The sequence below is a fragment of the Equus caballus genome, chromosome 5 (genome assembly GCF_041296265.1).
Source record: "Equus caballus isolate H_3958 breed thoroughbred chromosome 5, TB-T2T, whole genome shotgun sequence".
Lineage (NCBI taxonomy): Eukaryota > Metazoa > Chordata > Mammalia > Perissodactyla > Equidae > Equus > Equus caballus.
In genome coordinates this window covers 13,386,044-13,399,063 of record NC_091688.1, presented here as the reverse complement: position 1 = coordinate 13,399,063, position 13,020 = coordinate 13,386,044, and the positions used below count along the sequence as shown (strand labels likewise).

The following is a 13,020-nucleotide window of genomic DNA, read 5'->3' as shown; positions in this document are numbered from 1 at the left end:
TATCCTTATGGTTTAAACGGGATACAAAACCCAGAATTATAACCAAGAGGTAGGGAGAAATTGCAGGAGGAAAGGAGAAATAATTCCTTTGAATGAGAAAAAAGTTTTGATCAACTACTGCCAAACTTCCACCAGAAAAATGTCATAGCTATATTGCAGACCTATTTACTTTCTTTGAAAATTTAATATATAAACTATGTTTATAGGGATATATACATTTCATGAAAAAAATTTTTTTAAGGAAACTAATATCAAGGAAAAAATCATAAGTAGTGAAAATGGGCCTGCCTTCAAGAAAATACTGGTCAAAAGAAAATTATTTCACATACATATGAGAGTTTCTTTTCTCATGTTACTCATTTCACTCTACCCACTTTATTCTCATTTAAAATTTGTCTTTAGTCACAAAATGGGCATCTTACTATTGCTTTTCTTTAACACAGAAAGTATAAACCTGCATAATCTAACATTTGTATTCAGAAGAGAAAAAAAGAGTACGTGTTTCCTTCTAATATTTTTCTCTTTCTAATGCATGGTAATCAGTTTTATAATGATTAGCTTGGTTAATAAAGTAATTTCTTTCAAGTTAGGTCAGTAAAATACCAGCAACAGTTTAATGACCTCTGATTTTTTCTGTCATGGGGAAATACACTCAGGCCACAGGTCCACCTTAATATCTCTCTCTGTGTGTCTGCCTTGTCTATCTATCAATTGATCTATCATATACACACATACACAAACGCACACATATCATGGCAGTCGTTTCACATGCAGGATAAAAGATGAGAAAAATCTAAGCCCTGTGAATACAACATGAACACTGTTTAAGTTGACTAGAGCATTATGTCCTCATTCTCACAGCCACCAGCCCTCTTATAAACAGTGTGCTTAAATAATGGATTCTGCAGTAAGACAAACAGTCTCTTGTTTCCTACTGGGTGGAGAATGCACTTTGTAATTTGGTTTCCAATAGCCGAGAGCAGTAATGAAACCATTCCTTACAATTTAGTGCTCATCCCACACAGACTTGTTAATCACTACTGCATTTACACAGACCCAGTTGAAAACTGGAATGAGCAGGTCAAGCTTTAACACAAAAGAACAACATCCCTTCACTGTGCTTATAGCCAAATCAAGCTAACTTGTTCCCAGGAGTTGTAAAGGGCCATGACAGATCCTTTTGACAGTGGCTATCTTTACCATTTAGCTCACTAGAATAGTGTGGCCTCTCTCAACCCCACAACGGTCTCCAGAAAAATAGAAAGGGCAGCAACCATTTTTAGGGACTAAATGAAAATGTATGAAGACAGATGTTCACTGTCTGTTGTGACTCAAAATCCTCCACTTAAGTTATCCTCTAACACATAATTCATGAGGTGAACTAACAGAGGACACATAAACGGAGAGAAACAGCTGTACCTTGGATACTGAAACAATTGGTCCCAACAGTTGGATAATTTAAAAACCTTATCTTAAATTTTTAAAAAATAAACATAGAGAAGGCAGTGAATATGGAATGATTTTTTGCTTCCAGTAAATAGATACAAATTACAAAAATGGGTATTAGTACATAGGGAAAGCTTTACTAACATAAACTACACAGAAAATTTCTAAGTCCTAAAGTCTTTAAAACAAATTAAAATCAATTTGAAAGAGTTTTAATTTTACATACAGATATGCAGAATATGCCACAGCTATGTAATTGTTTATATAAAAGTAGCGTACAAACTATAGTCATTTTCCTTAACTGAAAGCCCTTTTTTTCTTCTAATAAATATTTTGTCATATATTTTTGTTTTTGACCAAGAGCATGGTATCAATATTGATTTGATGACATCCATTCCCCTATATCTCCTCCCCATAAAACTCAATCGAGGTTTATGATCTATTTGACCTATTTAGGCAATAATTCGTGGTATCTGAGGCCAGCAGATACAGTATAGATAAAATGAAAAGCCTAAATGTAACTGGTACCAGGAAAAAACAGTAAACTGAAAATCAGGAGATTTTCATTTCTACTCTGTTCCTAACTCTGTGATCTTGGGCGAGGACAAATCCCTCAGACCTCAATGTTCTCACTGAAAACGGAGAGCCTGGACTATGGGTGATCTATAAATCTTCCAGATGTAACTTTCAATGAGCCAGTCAGTTAAAGTTTCTAACTTGTCATTTATTGGCAGAGGATGTTAAAAGCCTACCTTGGGCAAAAGGAACAAAGTTCTCATTTGAATGCTCTTACTGTTGTCTATGGATCCAACCTGTTGAACTTTCTGAATGAGACATTTATTACGTGCTACTGAGATTCAAGCAAGGCTGTTACAATCTTATTGATGGTCAATATAGTTTTTCTCCCTCAGAGAGAAATGAACTGTATCTATTCCTAGTTATCTTAATATTTCATAAAGAATTCTGGGGAGGATCCAGACTAAGAATCCACTTCAAATTATTAAAAGAACAAGTAAATGTTGTGGCGTTACTATTTTGCTGTGATCATTACTCTTTCAATTTACAAGTTTCTCAGAAGGCTATGCTTGTGCTGGATTTTGTACTGGAATGCTGATAGCCTCCACACAGTCTTCCTGTGAACTCACTGTAATGAAAACCAACTTGTTTTTTTAAAGCCAGCAATCACAAAGGTAAACAGTCATTGCATTGTGTACTTAAAAAAAACCCAAAATATTCCCTTTAATTATATACAAACTTTTAATTTCAATCTCAGACTCTAGGAACTCTTACCTGGGGCTTGCATTCTGTGAAGTTTCTGGGTGTTACTAACATGATCTTTCCGGCATGCCAGTCAGAAACTCAAAACACTTTGTGTACCGTACTCGCCCGTGCTCGCTTTTGCTCTCTCTCTCTCTCTTTTGCTCTCGCTCTGTGCCTCAGACAGTTTGGAATGCAGAAAAGCCAGAGCCATCGCCAGTCAAATTCAACCCTTTTTTTTCCTCCAGTTCTGTTGCTAGAGAGCACTAAACAATAGCCACCCTTCCTTACTCACCACGCCTCTCTTTACAGCACTGGGTGCAGGCAATCTACTTCAGGACAAGCAATGCGATTTACCAAGCTACGTACTCGTTTTTTCTGTCCCAAGGGGCAGTAGGGTTGATGTGTGCATCTGTGTGTTTTAATAAGTGATTTTTTTAAAAATCTAGTTCAAAATCTGTCCTGTTTTAGGAATAGAAAAATAAAATAAATTTCAGAGATTCTTATTTTGAACGTTATTATACTGAATTAAAATGTAAACTTTTCAAACTACAAAAACTAGGTAAATATCTTACAGCTGATACATATCTTGAAGTCTGTTAACGCACATATTATTATCTTAAACTCACTCAGTAGAATCACCTTCACTTATCACAATGGAAATATTTTAAATTTAGAAAATTTTTATTTCCTTAAAACTCTTCATTCAGCTCTTAAACTAGAACTTCATTTTAAAATAAAGAATAATCAAAAATTAATTTTATAAACTGAGTGGCTCTTACTAATTAGTCAACTAGATGTGCTTAAATTATAGATAACGCCACTATTCTCAGTCATCATTTGGTTTGTTTTAAAATCAGACATATTTCTAAGGTATTTTTTTCTACATTCCAAAAAAGAAAGGCAGGTCAATGATGTAAGCTTCATTATTGATATGATGACCTAGCACATTATGCGGCTGCTCAGTTGCTGAGGTTAGCATATCAGGATTGATCAATTTAAAAATTCAAATTTTGAATCACTGAATAGACTCCACTTACCACTTCAGACAGTGGAACACAGCAGACATGAGAAGAGCACAGTATCAATGTTACCTACCATTTAACAAACAGCTGATGGAAGCACATATCCTCAATCTATCTATATTTATGTGTGTGTGTATATATATATATAATGTGTAATATATCTCTCATACTATCTTACTATATATGTGTACATATCTCTGTGTGTGTATATGTGTGAATGTATGTATATCCTTTGGCACCCTTTGTTTCCTCCTCTTTCTCTCCTCAAGTCTCAATGATTTGAATTTAAAGTCTCCTGTAATTCTATCGTAAATTGTAATGGGTTATCTTGTTTCATCTTCCTTTAAGAATCATAATGCTCTAACGTTGTATTTTCTTCTGCCTTTATTTCTGGATTCCTATTTCTACTTCAGATGAACGACTTCTTTAAACCCTATTGATACTCAAGAATCATAGGGAAAGAAAGGCATAAACAAAAGTTACACAGAAAGGAACAAACTATGGGTATGACTCTGCAGACTTGCAGACCACAAATTCCCACCCTGTGCCCTATACGAAACGAAACCCCTATCCTTTCATCACCAAAGATGATACAAAGCTTCATCATTATTATTAATTGTCATTTATAATTGACCTTAAAATATTACACAGCATACTGGGATTATTTTTACTTATTCCTCAGAATAATTCTAAAAAATAGGTCACGATTTCCATAATTCTATCCAAGAGTTAGAAGTAAGGGCAGTGAGTCTAAGTTATAAGGGGGAGAGAGATTCAGCTGAATGAAAGGAAGTCAGAGCCATTGGCAGCAGCTTTCTGCTCTAAGAGACAGTGACTCCCTAACTCTTCACGCACAGGTTGATTGTCCATTTGATGAATCTACTGTAGTGCAGCAGTTCCCAAGCTATGCTACCGAACAACACTGGCATTCTGAGGATAAAAGAGAGTAACAGTAATCTTCTCCCAAATGACAGAAAAAGTTCACGTATACAATTTTCTCAAGTGTGAATTTTTCTTCTTAAACATATTTTAAAATGCTAAAATCTATTGCTGTTAATTAACCTTAAAAATGTCTAGAATGGTTCCAAATTCAGATAATGACATTTTCAGACAGTTGAAGGTTAATTATAATGATAATTTATTGTGTTCTGCACAAAGCATATTTACTACCAGGAGTTCTAATACCTGAATAAATCTGAGAACTGTTGAGAAAACAATTTTTCTTAAATCTGAATATGATGCTATTCCATTAGTCAACACTCTTTCAAGGAGATTACATACCATATCTTCTTAACATCTATACTAAATCTTTGTTACAAGTTTGCATGACTATTTGTAATTCCCTGTTTCATGCCTTCCAGCTTTGGTGTTGCTCCTTCTCTGTCTGACAGTTCCTTCTTTACCTGGTCTGCCTGTCATACTCTTATTTACCCTTCAAAACTCATATTTAAAATCATTTTCTTCATGTAGTTTATCCTATTTCCTACACAGAGTTGATCACATTCTCCTCTGTACTTTTTTTTTTAAAATTCTGCACTATTTTTTCCTTTATAGCTCTTATCATCATATTATGTACTGATGTTTAATGTCTCTTTTATTGGGGGTGGGCGTGGTGGCCAGGGTCTTTGTCTTGTTTTCAGCTTATCCCTAGAGCTTAAAACAATGCCTGGCATCAGTAGGTACTTAATAAATGATAGATGGATAGATGGATAGATGGATGGATGGATGAAAGAAGATATTTCACTTATCGAACCTTTTGTAAACATTTAGACTTAGAAATACTTTAAAATAATTTGAGGACAGGGACCATAGTATATCCGTTTTCTGATACCAGAGCTTATTAGCACCACTATGTTGTTATGGTGAAACAAGAACATAAAGGAACTCATCTCAGGCTTGTGCAGTTTCAAGTAACTAACTGAAGCCAATCAAATTATACACCAAGGGAAAATAGTCATTTCACCATTTACCCAATTAGGACCTACTTGCACTAGGTGGAATCCTGATTGGCAGAAGTTGCTTCTCAAAGTAATTTTTACCATCTATGAAGCTACCACCATTTGCTGTGCTGCCATGGTCAGGGAAATGCAGCTTCTGAGGTACAGAATGAAGAGACTGATAAAATCTTAATCTCCTACAACATCAGGGAGGAGTTCTCTAAGAAGCTGAAGAAATATCAGTAAACGCTTCACTCTTTAGTTAATAGGCTCAAGTTAGAAAGTGGCTAAAACCCACGTCCATGCAGAAAATTCCTCACTGGTTAGGAACAGCCTCATAGACTGTGAAAGAGTTTTGAACTGATATATTAGATCATACAACTACAACTCTCAACTTAGCACCCAGAATGTTCATTTTGGCTATGTGAGAGCACTTAAGCCATTTTATTTCTGCAGATAATCACTATGCTGTAAATATCTGTTTTCACATTTCTCCTCTGTATAGAGAGTTGGGTAGGGTTGTCTTGACTAATCCATCTTATGTAGTCATGATGCAGCATCGGACCTAATAAATGGTTCTATTAGGTTGAACTACATGAAAATGCCATTTTGTAAGTCAAAAACAAGCAATGATCAAATGAATTATAAGACAGATTCAAACACTGAATGAAGGGTTGAACTACATAATTTTAAAGGTCTCTTTCACTTCTGGAATCTCATAATATTATAATTCAAACACAAGAGTATCAATCAATTTCAATGCTTGGTTACCACCTTGTCAAACTATGGTCCTCCTATTATACATTTAACATAGCATTCTGTTCTTGTCCTTCTTGGAACTTACCACAACTATAATTTAACTATTCATATATTGGATGTCTATCTGCTCCTTGGCCTGGTACCTGTAAGCTCCACGGTGGCAGGGACTGTACCTACCTTGTTCACTGCTATATCCTCAGCACAAAATATAGTGTTTGCCTCATAGTAATTGCTTAATAAATATTTGCTGAATAAACAAATGGCTTGAAAACAAGTCTAAGTGGATTATTGAAGGCTATATTTATGTGAATTTCCAAATTCAGTATCAACAAATATTGGTTTTGTTTTAAAATACTAGGATAATTTTTCCTAGTTATGAATCAATCAAATAGTATATCTGTTGAATTATGAAGAATATAGACAGCTTATTTTCCCCCTACACCATACTGAAGTAATTATGGAATTCTGACTTTGGTACAGTTATATAAGTCAATGTGACAGCCATTAAGAAACCTTAAGACCATAAATGCATGATTTTCTGAAAATCAAAGGGCACAAAAAATAAGCTAGCTGCATATAATTAAAAATTACTTGCACATCCATTTTATTTCTCACCAAATTAACAAACAAAAACACTGCTAATACCTATCTTCTCCTCTTCCAAACAGAAACACATTTAAATAGCAGTCAAACTGAGGTGTATGCCAGTCTGTATGTATGCTCCCTCTTTTGAACAGAAGAAGATCAGAAAGACAGCTGCTTCTAACTGAAACCATAAACAGTTTGGCATTTTGATACTGAGGTCTTCCCACTGTGTTCTTTTGAGAGTTCATATTAGAAAAGGAAATCATTGTTTATAATTGGAATGACAAACACCAAAACCACCCACTTTAGAAATGCCACTGAAATTCTAACTTTTATTTGAATTTGATGGAACCACAAGACACACACACACACAAACACACTTCTCTTCTGATAAAGAGGTCTTTATAATTAAAGACCAGAGGATCTCCTAGTCATATGGTTAGCAAAGTACTTACAAGTGTTTAGAAGAGGCACATGCCAAAAAAGTGACAATTTTGATGGCCACACAATGTTTTTACAACTTATGGCTAAGCACTAGAGCTTTACCTTGCTTTTCCAGCTAAAATGATTTAGTAGATTGCATTTCCTCACCTGAAATGGCAACTGGCAGGGAGGAAGCATCACAGAGACTAGACAAAATCAGAGATCAGTAACCTTTCTCAATATTCAGGCTTTCATATGAATACCACTATATTTCAAAGAAAAATAAGCAAAATAGTAAGTGGAAAAATATAAGCAAATCATCTTCTAGTTTTATTTCATCATACTGAGTAACAATATTGTACAAGAACAAAAGCAATACTTCTATTACTATGAAAAACATTCATTAATAAACAACAAAAAGCAACTAAAAGCATTTTGGGAAAGGGTTGGATATTAAAGGATGATATCTCTGAATGTACTCACAGAGCCAAGGACATGCCTATGATACTGGCTCTACTCATTTAAAAAGATGGCTTATAGGGAATGATGTCAGCATCATGGCGGAATAAGTTGTTCCCTTTCTCTGTCCCTTCTAAGTTACAACTAAACAGACATTCATTAACCAACAGAGGATTCCCTACACAAAACATCAGGACACCTGAGAGATTCACACAGCCATACATCTGAAGTTAGGTGGACTGGATCCCTGGGAAGCAATTGAACTGGGTGAGTGGACCCCTCCCCATCCCCAGAGGCAGCAATCCAGGTCACAGATCCTCACACAGCAGCTGGTGTGACTGTGAGTGGATATGGAGGCAGCTTGGCCTGCACAGGAATGCTTTTGGAGTGGTAGGCTGGCCCACAGGAGCACCCCCTGATTAAGGTGGCTCCACCCACTTGAATGCTCCCTCCTGAGTGGCAGCAGTTCAGCCAGCACCAGCCTGAATGAAAGTGCCACCCCTGCCTAGCACAGCAGCTCAACTGGCCCCACCTGTGCAAGTGCAACCTGCCCACTGAACACAGAGGCCCTGGCTGCAGAAGCACAATCCGCAGAGAAGCTGCAGCCAGCCCATGTGAATGCAGAGAGGCCCACCAGTACAACTACCAGCAGATGAGGCAGAATCAGAAAATACAGCTTCTGACCCCATCCCCAGCAGTGGCAGGTGGAATCTGCAACATAATACTACTACAAATGCGCCAGCAAAGGATCATTTCATCTAATACCATGAAGAACCACAGTAACACTGCAGAGAAGAAGGAAAAGGACAAGTCTCCAGAAACCAATCCTGAAGTCACAGAAGATTACAATCTAAATGACAGAATTCAAAATAGTTGCCATGAGGAAATTAAATGAGTTACAAAACAACACAGAAAGACAGGTCAATGAGTTCAGGAATAAAATTAAGCAACAGAATAATATTTCACCAAAGAGACTGAAACTCTTAAAAAAATTATACAGAAATTCTGGATATGAAGAACATAATTAATGAGATAAAAAATAATGTAGAAACTATAAAAATAGAACAGATCTTATGGAGGACAATATTAGTGAATTAGAAGAGAGAAATACAGAAATACTTCAGATGAAGCGGAAGAGAGAACTAAGCTTTGAAAAAAATGAGGTAATTCTTAAATATCCGAATCAACTAGGAAAAGTAGCATTAGGATCATAGGTATTCCAGAGGGAGAAGAGAAGGAGAAAGGAGCAGAGAGCTTATTCAAAGAAATAATAACTGAGAACTTTCTAAACCTGAGGAAGAAACTGGACTTACAAGTATATGAAGCCAATAGAACTCCAAATTACATCAATGCAAAAAGACCTTCTCCAAGGCATACAATATTAAAACTGGCAAAAGTCAATGACAAAGAAAAAATATTAAGGGCAGCAAGGCAGAAGAAAATAACCTACAAAGGAACTCCTAACAGGCTTTCAGTGTATTTCTCAGCAAAAACCTTACAGGCTAGGAGAGAGTGGAATGATATATTCAAAATACTGAAAGATAAAAACTTTCAGCCAAGAATACTCTATCCAGCAAAATTATCCTTCAGATATAATGGAGAAATAAAAACTTTCCCAGATAAAAGCTGAGGGAGTTCATTGCCACTAGACCTGCCTTACAAGAAATGATGAAGGAATCCTTCCTACCTGAAACAAAAAGGCAAAGGTTTAAAAAGCTCTGAGCAAGGAAACAGATAGACAAAATCAGAAAAGTGCAACTCTCAATCAGAATAGGTTAGCAAACACTTATTTATAACATGAAAGATAAAGGAAAAGAAAGCATCAAACATAACTATAAACACTTCAATTTAGTCAAAAATAACACAAAAATGAATAATTTGTGACAACAATAACTCAGATGGGAAAAGTACTGGGACAGAACCTGCTTAGGCTAATGGAGACAACAGTCTATCAGAAAATGGACTATCTCATCTATGAGATCTTTTATACAAACCTCATGGTAACCATTAAACAAAAAATCAGAGTAGAGTCACAAATCATAAAAAAAGAGAAAACCATTGTAGAAAACCAACAAACTGAAATGGCAGTCAGAAATACAAGCGAAAAGAAATAATGAGAATACAGAATAACACGAAAACAAGAGATAAAATGGTAGTATTAAGCCCCCATATACTAACAATTACCCTAAATGTAAATGGATTGAATTTTCCAATCAAAAGACAGAGAGTGGCTGGATGGATTAGAAAACAAGATCCAACAATATGCTGCCTCCAGAAAACACATCTCAGTTCTAAAGACAAACATAGACTCAGAGTGAAGGAATGGAAGATGGTACTCCAAGCAAATGGCAAGCAAAAGAAAGCAGGTGTTGCCATACTTCTATCAGACAAAGCAGACTTCAAGATAAAAAAAAGGTGAGAGACAAAGAGGGACAGTATATAATGACAAAAGGGACATTCCACCAAGAGGACATACACTTATGAATATATACGTACTTAACACAGGAGCACCAAAGTATATAAAGCAACTATTAATAGACCTAAAGGGAGACATTGATAGCAACACAATAGTAGGGGACCTCAACACCCCACTTACATCAATAGATAGATCATCCAGATAGAAAGTCAACAAGGAAACAGTGGCCTTAAATAGAACACTAGATCAGATGGATTAATAGATATATAGAGAACATTCCATCCAAAACCAGCAGAAGACACATTCCTCTCCAGTGCACATGGAACATTAACAAAGATAGACCATACATTGGGAAACAAAGCAATTCTCAATAAATTTAAGAAGACTGAAATCATATCAACATCTTTCCCGACCACAATGCTATGAAACCAGAAATCAACTACAAGAAAAAAGCTGGGAAAGTCACAAATACTTAGAGACTAAACAACATGCTACTTAACAACTACTGGATCAATGAAGAAATCAAAAACCCCTGGAGACAAATGAAATGAAAACACAACATAGCAACTCTTATGGGATGCAGCAAAACCAATACTCGGAAGTTTATAACAATACAAGCCTACTTCAAAAAACAAGAAAAATATCAAATAAGTAATCTTAAACTACACCTAACAGAACTAGAAAAAGAACAAACAAAGCCTAAAGTCAGCAGGAGGGAAACAATAAAAATTAGAGTAGAAATAAACGAAATAGAGACTTAAAAAAAGAAAATATAAATGATTAATGAAACTAAGAGCTAATTCTTTGAGAACATAAACAAAATTGACAAACCCTTAACCAGACTCTCTAAGAAAAAAAAAGAGAAGGCTTAAATAAATAAAATTAAAAATGAAAAGGAGAAATTACAACGGGTACCACAGAAATACAAAGGATTATAAGAGAATACTATGAAAAACTATACACCAACAAATTGGACAATCTAGAAGAACTGGATAAATTCTTAGATTCATACAACCTTCCAAAACTGAAACAAAAAGAAATAGAGAATCTGAATAGACCAATCATGAGGAAAGAGATTGAAATAATAATCAAAAACCTCCCCCAAAAAGCAAAAATCCAGGACCACATGGCTTCTCTGGAGAATTCTACCAAACATTCAAAGAAGACTTACTACCTATACTTCTCAAACTATTCCAAAAAATTGAAGAAGCAGGATGCTTCCTAACTCACACTATGAGGCCAGACAAAGACAACACAAAAAAGGAAAATTACAGGTCAATATTGCTGATGAAGATAGGTGGAAAATCCTCAACAAAATATTAGCAAATTGAAGACAGAAATACATTAAAAGTTTCATACACCATGATCGAGTGGGATTTATACCAGCAAGGCAGGGATGGTTCAACATTTGCAAATCAATCAGTGTGATACCCTACATTAACAAAATGAGGAATAAAAATCATATGATCACCTCAATAGATGCAGAAAAAGCATTTGACAAGATTCAACATCTATTCATGATAAAAACTCTCAATCACATGGGTATAGAAGGAAAGTACCTTCACATAATAAAGGCCATATATGACAAACCCACAGCCATCATCATACTTAACGGTGAAAAACTGAAAGCCATACCTCTGAGAACAGAAACAAGACAATGGTGCCTAGTCTTGTCACTCTTAGCCAACATAGTACTCGAGGTTTTGGCCAGAGCAATTAGGCAAGGAAAAGAAATAAAAGGTATCCAAACTGGAAACGAAAAAGTAAAACTCTTGCTGTTTCCAGATGACATGATTCTGTATAAAGAAAACCCTAAGGAATCCACCAGAAAACTATTAGAAATAAACAACAACTACAGCAAAGTTGCAGGCTACAAAATCAACTTACAAAAATCAGTTGCATTTCTATACACCAATAATGAACTAGCAGAAAGAGAAGTCAAGAATACCATCCCACTGGAGCCGGCCCCATGGCCTAGTGGCTGAGTTTGGCACGCTCCGCTTTGGTGGCCTGGGTTTGGTTCCTTGGCATGGACCTACAACACTCATCGGCGGCCATGCTGTGGTGGTGACCCACTAACAAAACAGTGGAAGACTGGCACAGATGTTTGCTCAGGGCAAATCTTCCTCAGCAAAAAAAAAATACAATTCCATTTACAATTACAACAAAAAGAATAAAATATCTAGGAATAAATTTAACCAAGGAGGTAAAAGACCCATACACTGAAAACTATAAGACATTATTGAAAGAAATCAAAGACATGGAAAGATATTCCATGCACATGAATTGGAAGAATAAACATAGTTAAAATATCCATATTACTTAAAGCAATCTACAGATTCAATGTAATCCCAATCAGAATCCCAATGACATTCTTTACGGAAAAAGAATAAAGAATCCTAAAATTTTCAGGGAACAAAAAAGTATTTCAAATAGCTAAAGCAATCCTGAGAAAAAAGAACAAAGCTGGAGGTATCACAATCCCCGACGTCAAAATATACTACAAAGCCATAGTAATCAAAACAGCACGGTACTGGCACAGATCAACAGAACAGAACTGAGCCCAGAAATAAAAGCACACAAATAAGGATAGCTAATCTTTGACAAAAAAGGCAAGAACATATAATGGAGAAAGGAAAGTCTCTTCAATAACTGGTCTTGGGAGAACTGGACAGCCACAGGCAAAAGAATGAAAGTAGACCATTATCTTACA

The 13,020-nt window shown here is 35.7% G+C and overlaps 1 protein-coding gene across 16 annotated transcripts in view; it reads right to left on the bottom strand.

Annotated features, from left to right (window-relative positions):
• The window catches only part of RASAL2 (RAS protein activator like 2), a 364,089-nt gene that overhangs the window by 124,873 nt on the left and 226,196 nt on the right, over positions 1–13,020 (bottom strand). For 4 of the 16 annotated variants that reach the window (XM_070266181.1, XM_070266183.1, XM_070266186.1 and 1 more), the window contains exon 1: positions 2,737–3,016. In XM_070266181.1, coding sequence (XP_070122282.1) covers positions 2,737–2,749 — 13 coding nt within the window. In that variant the 5' untranslated portion in view covers positions 2,750–3,016. 16 annotated transcript variants of the gene reach the window in all.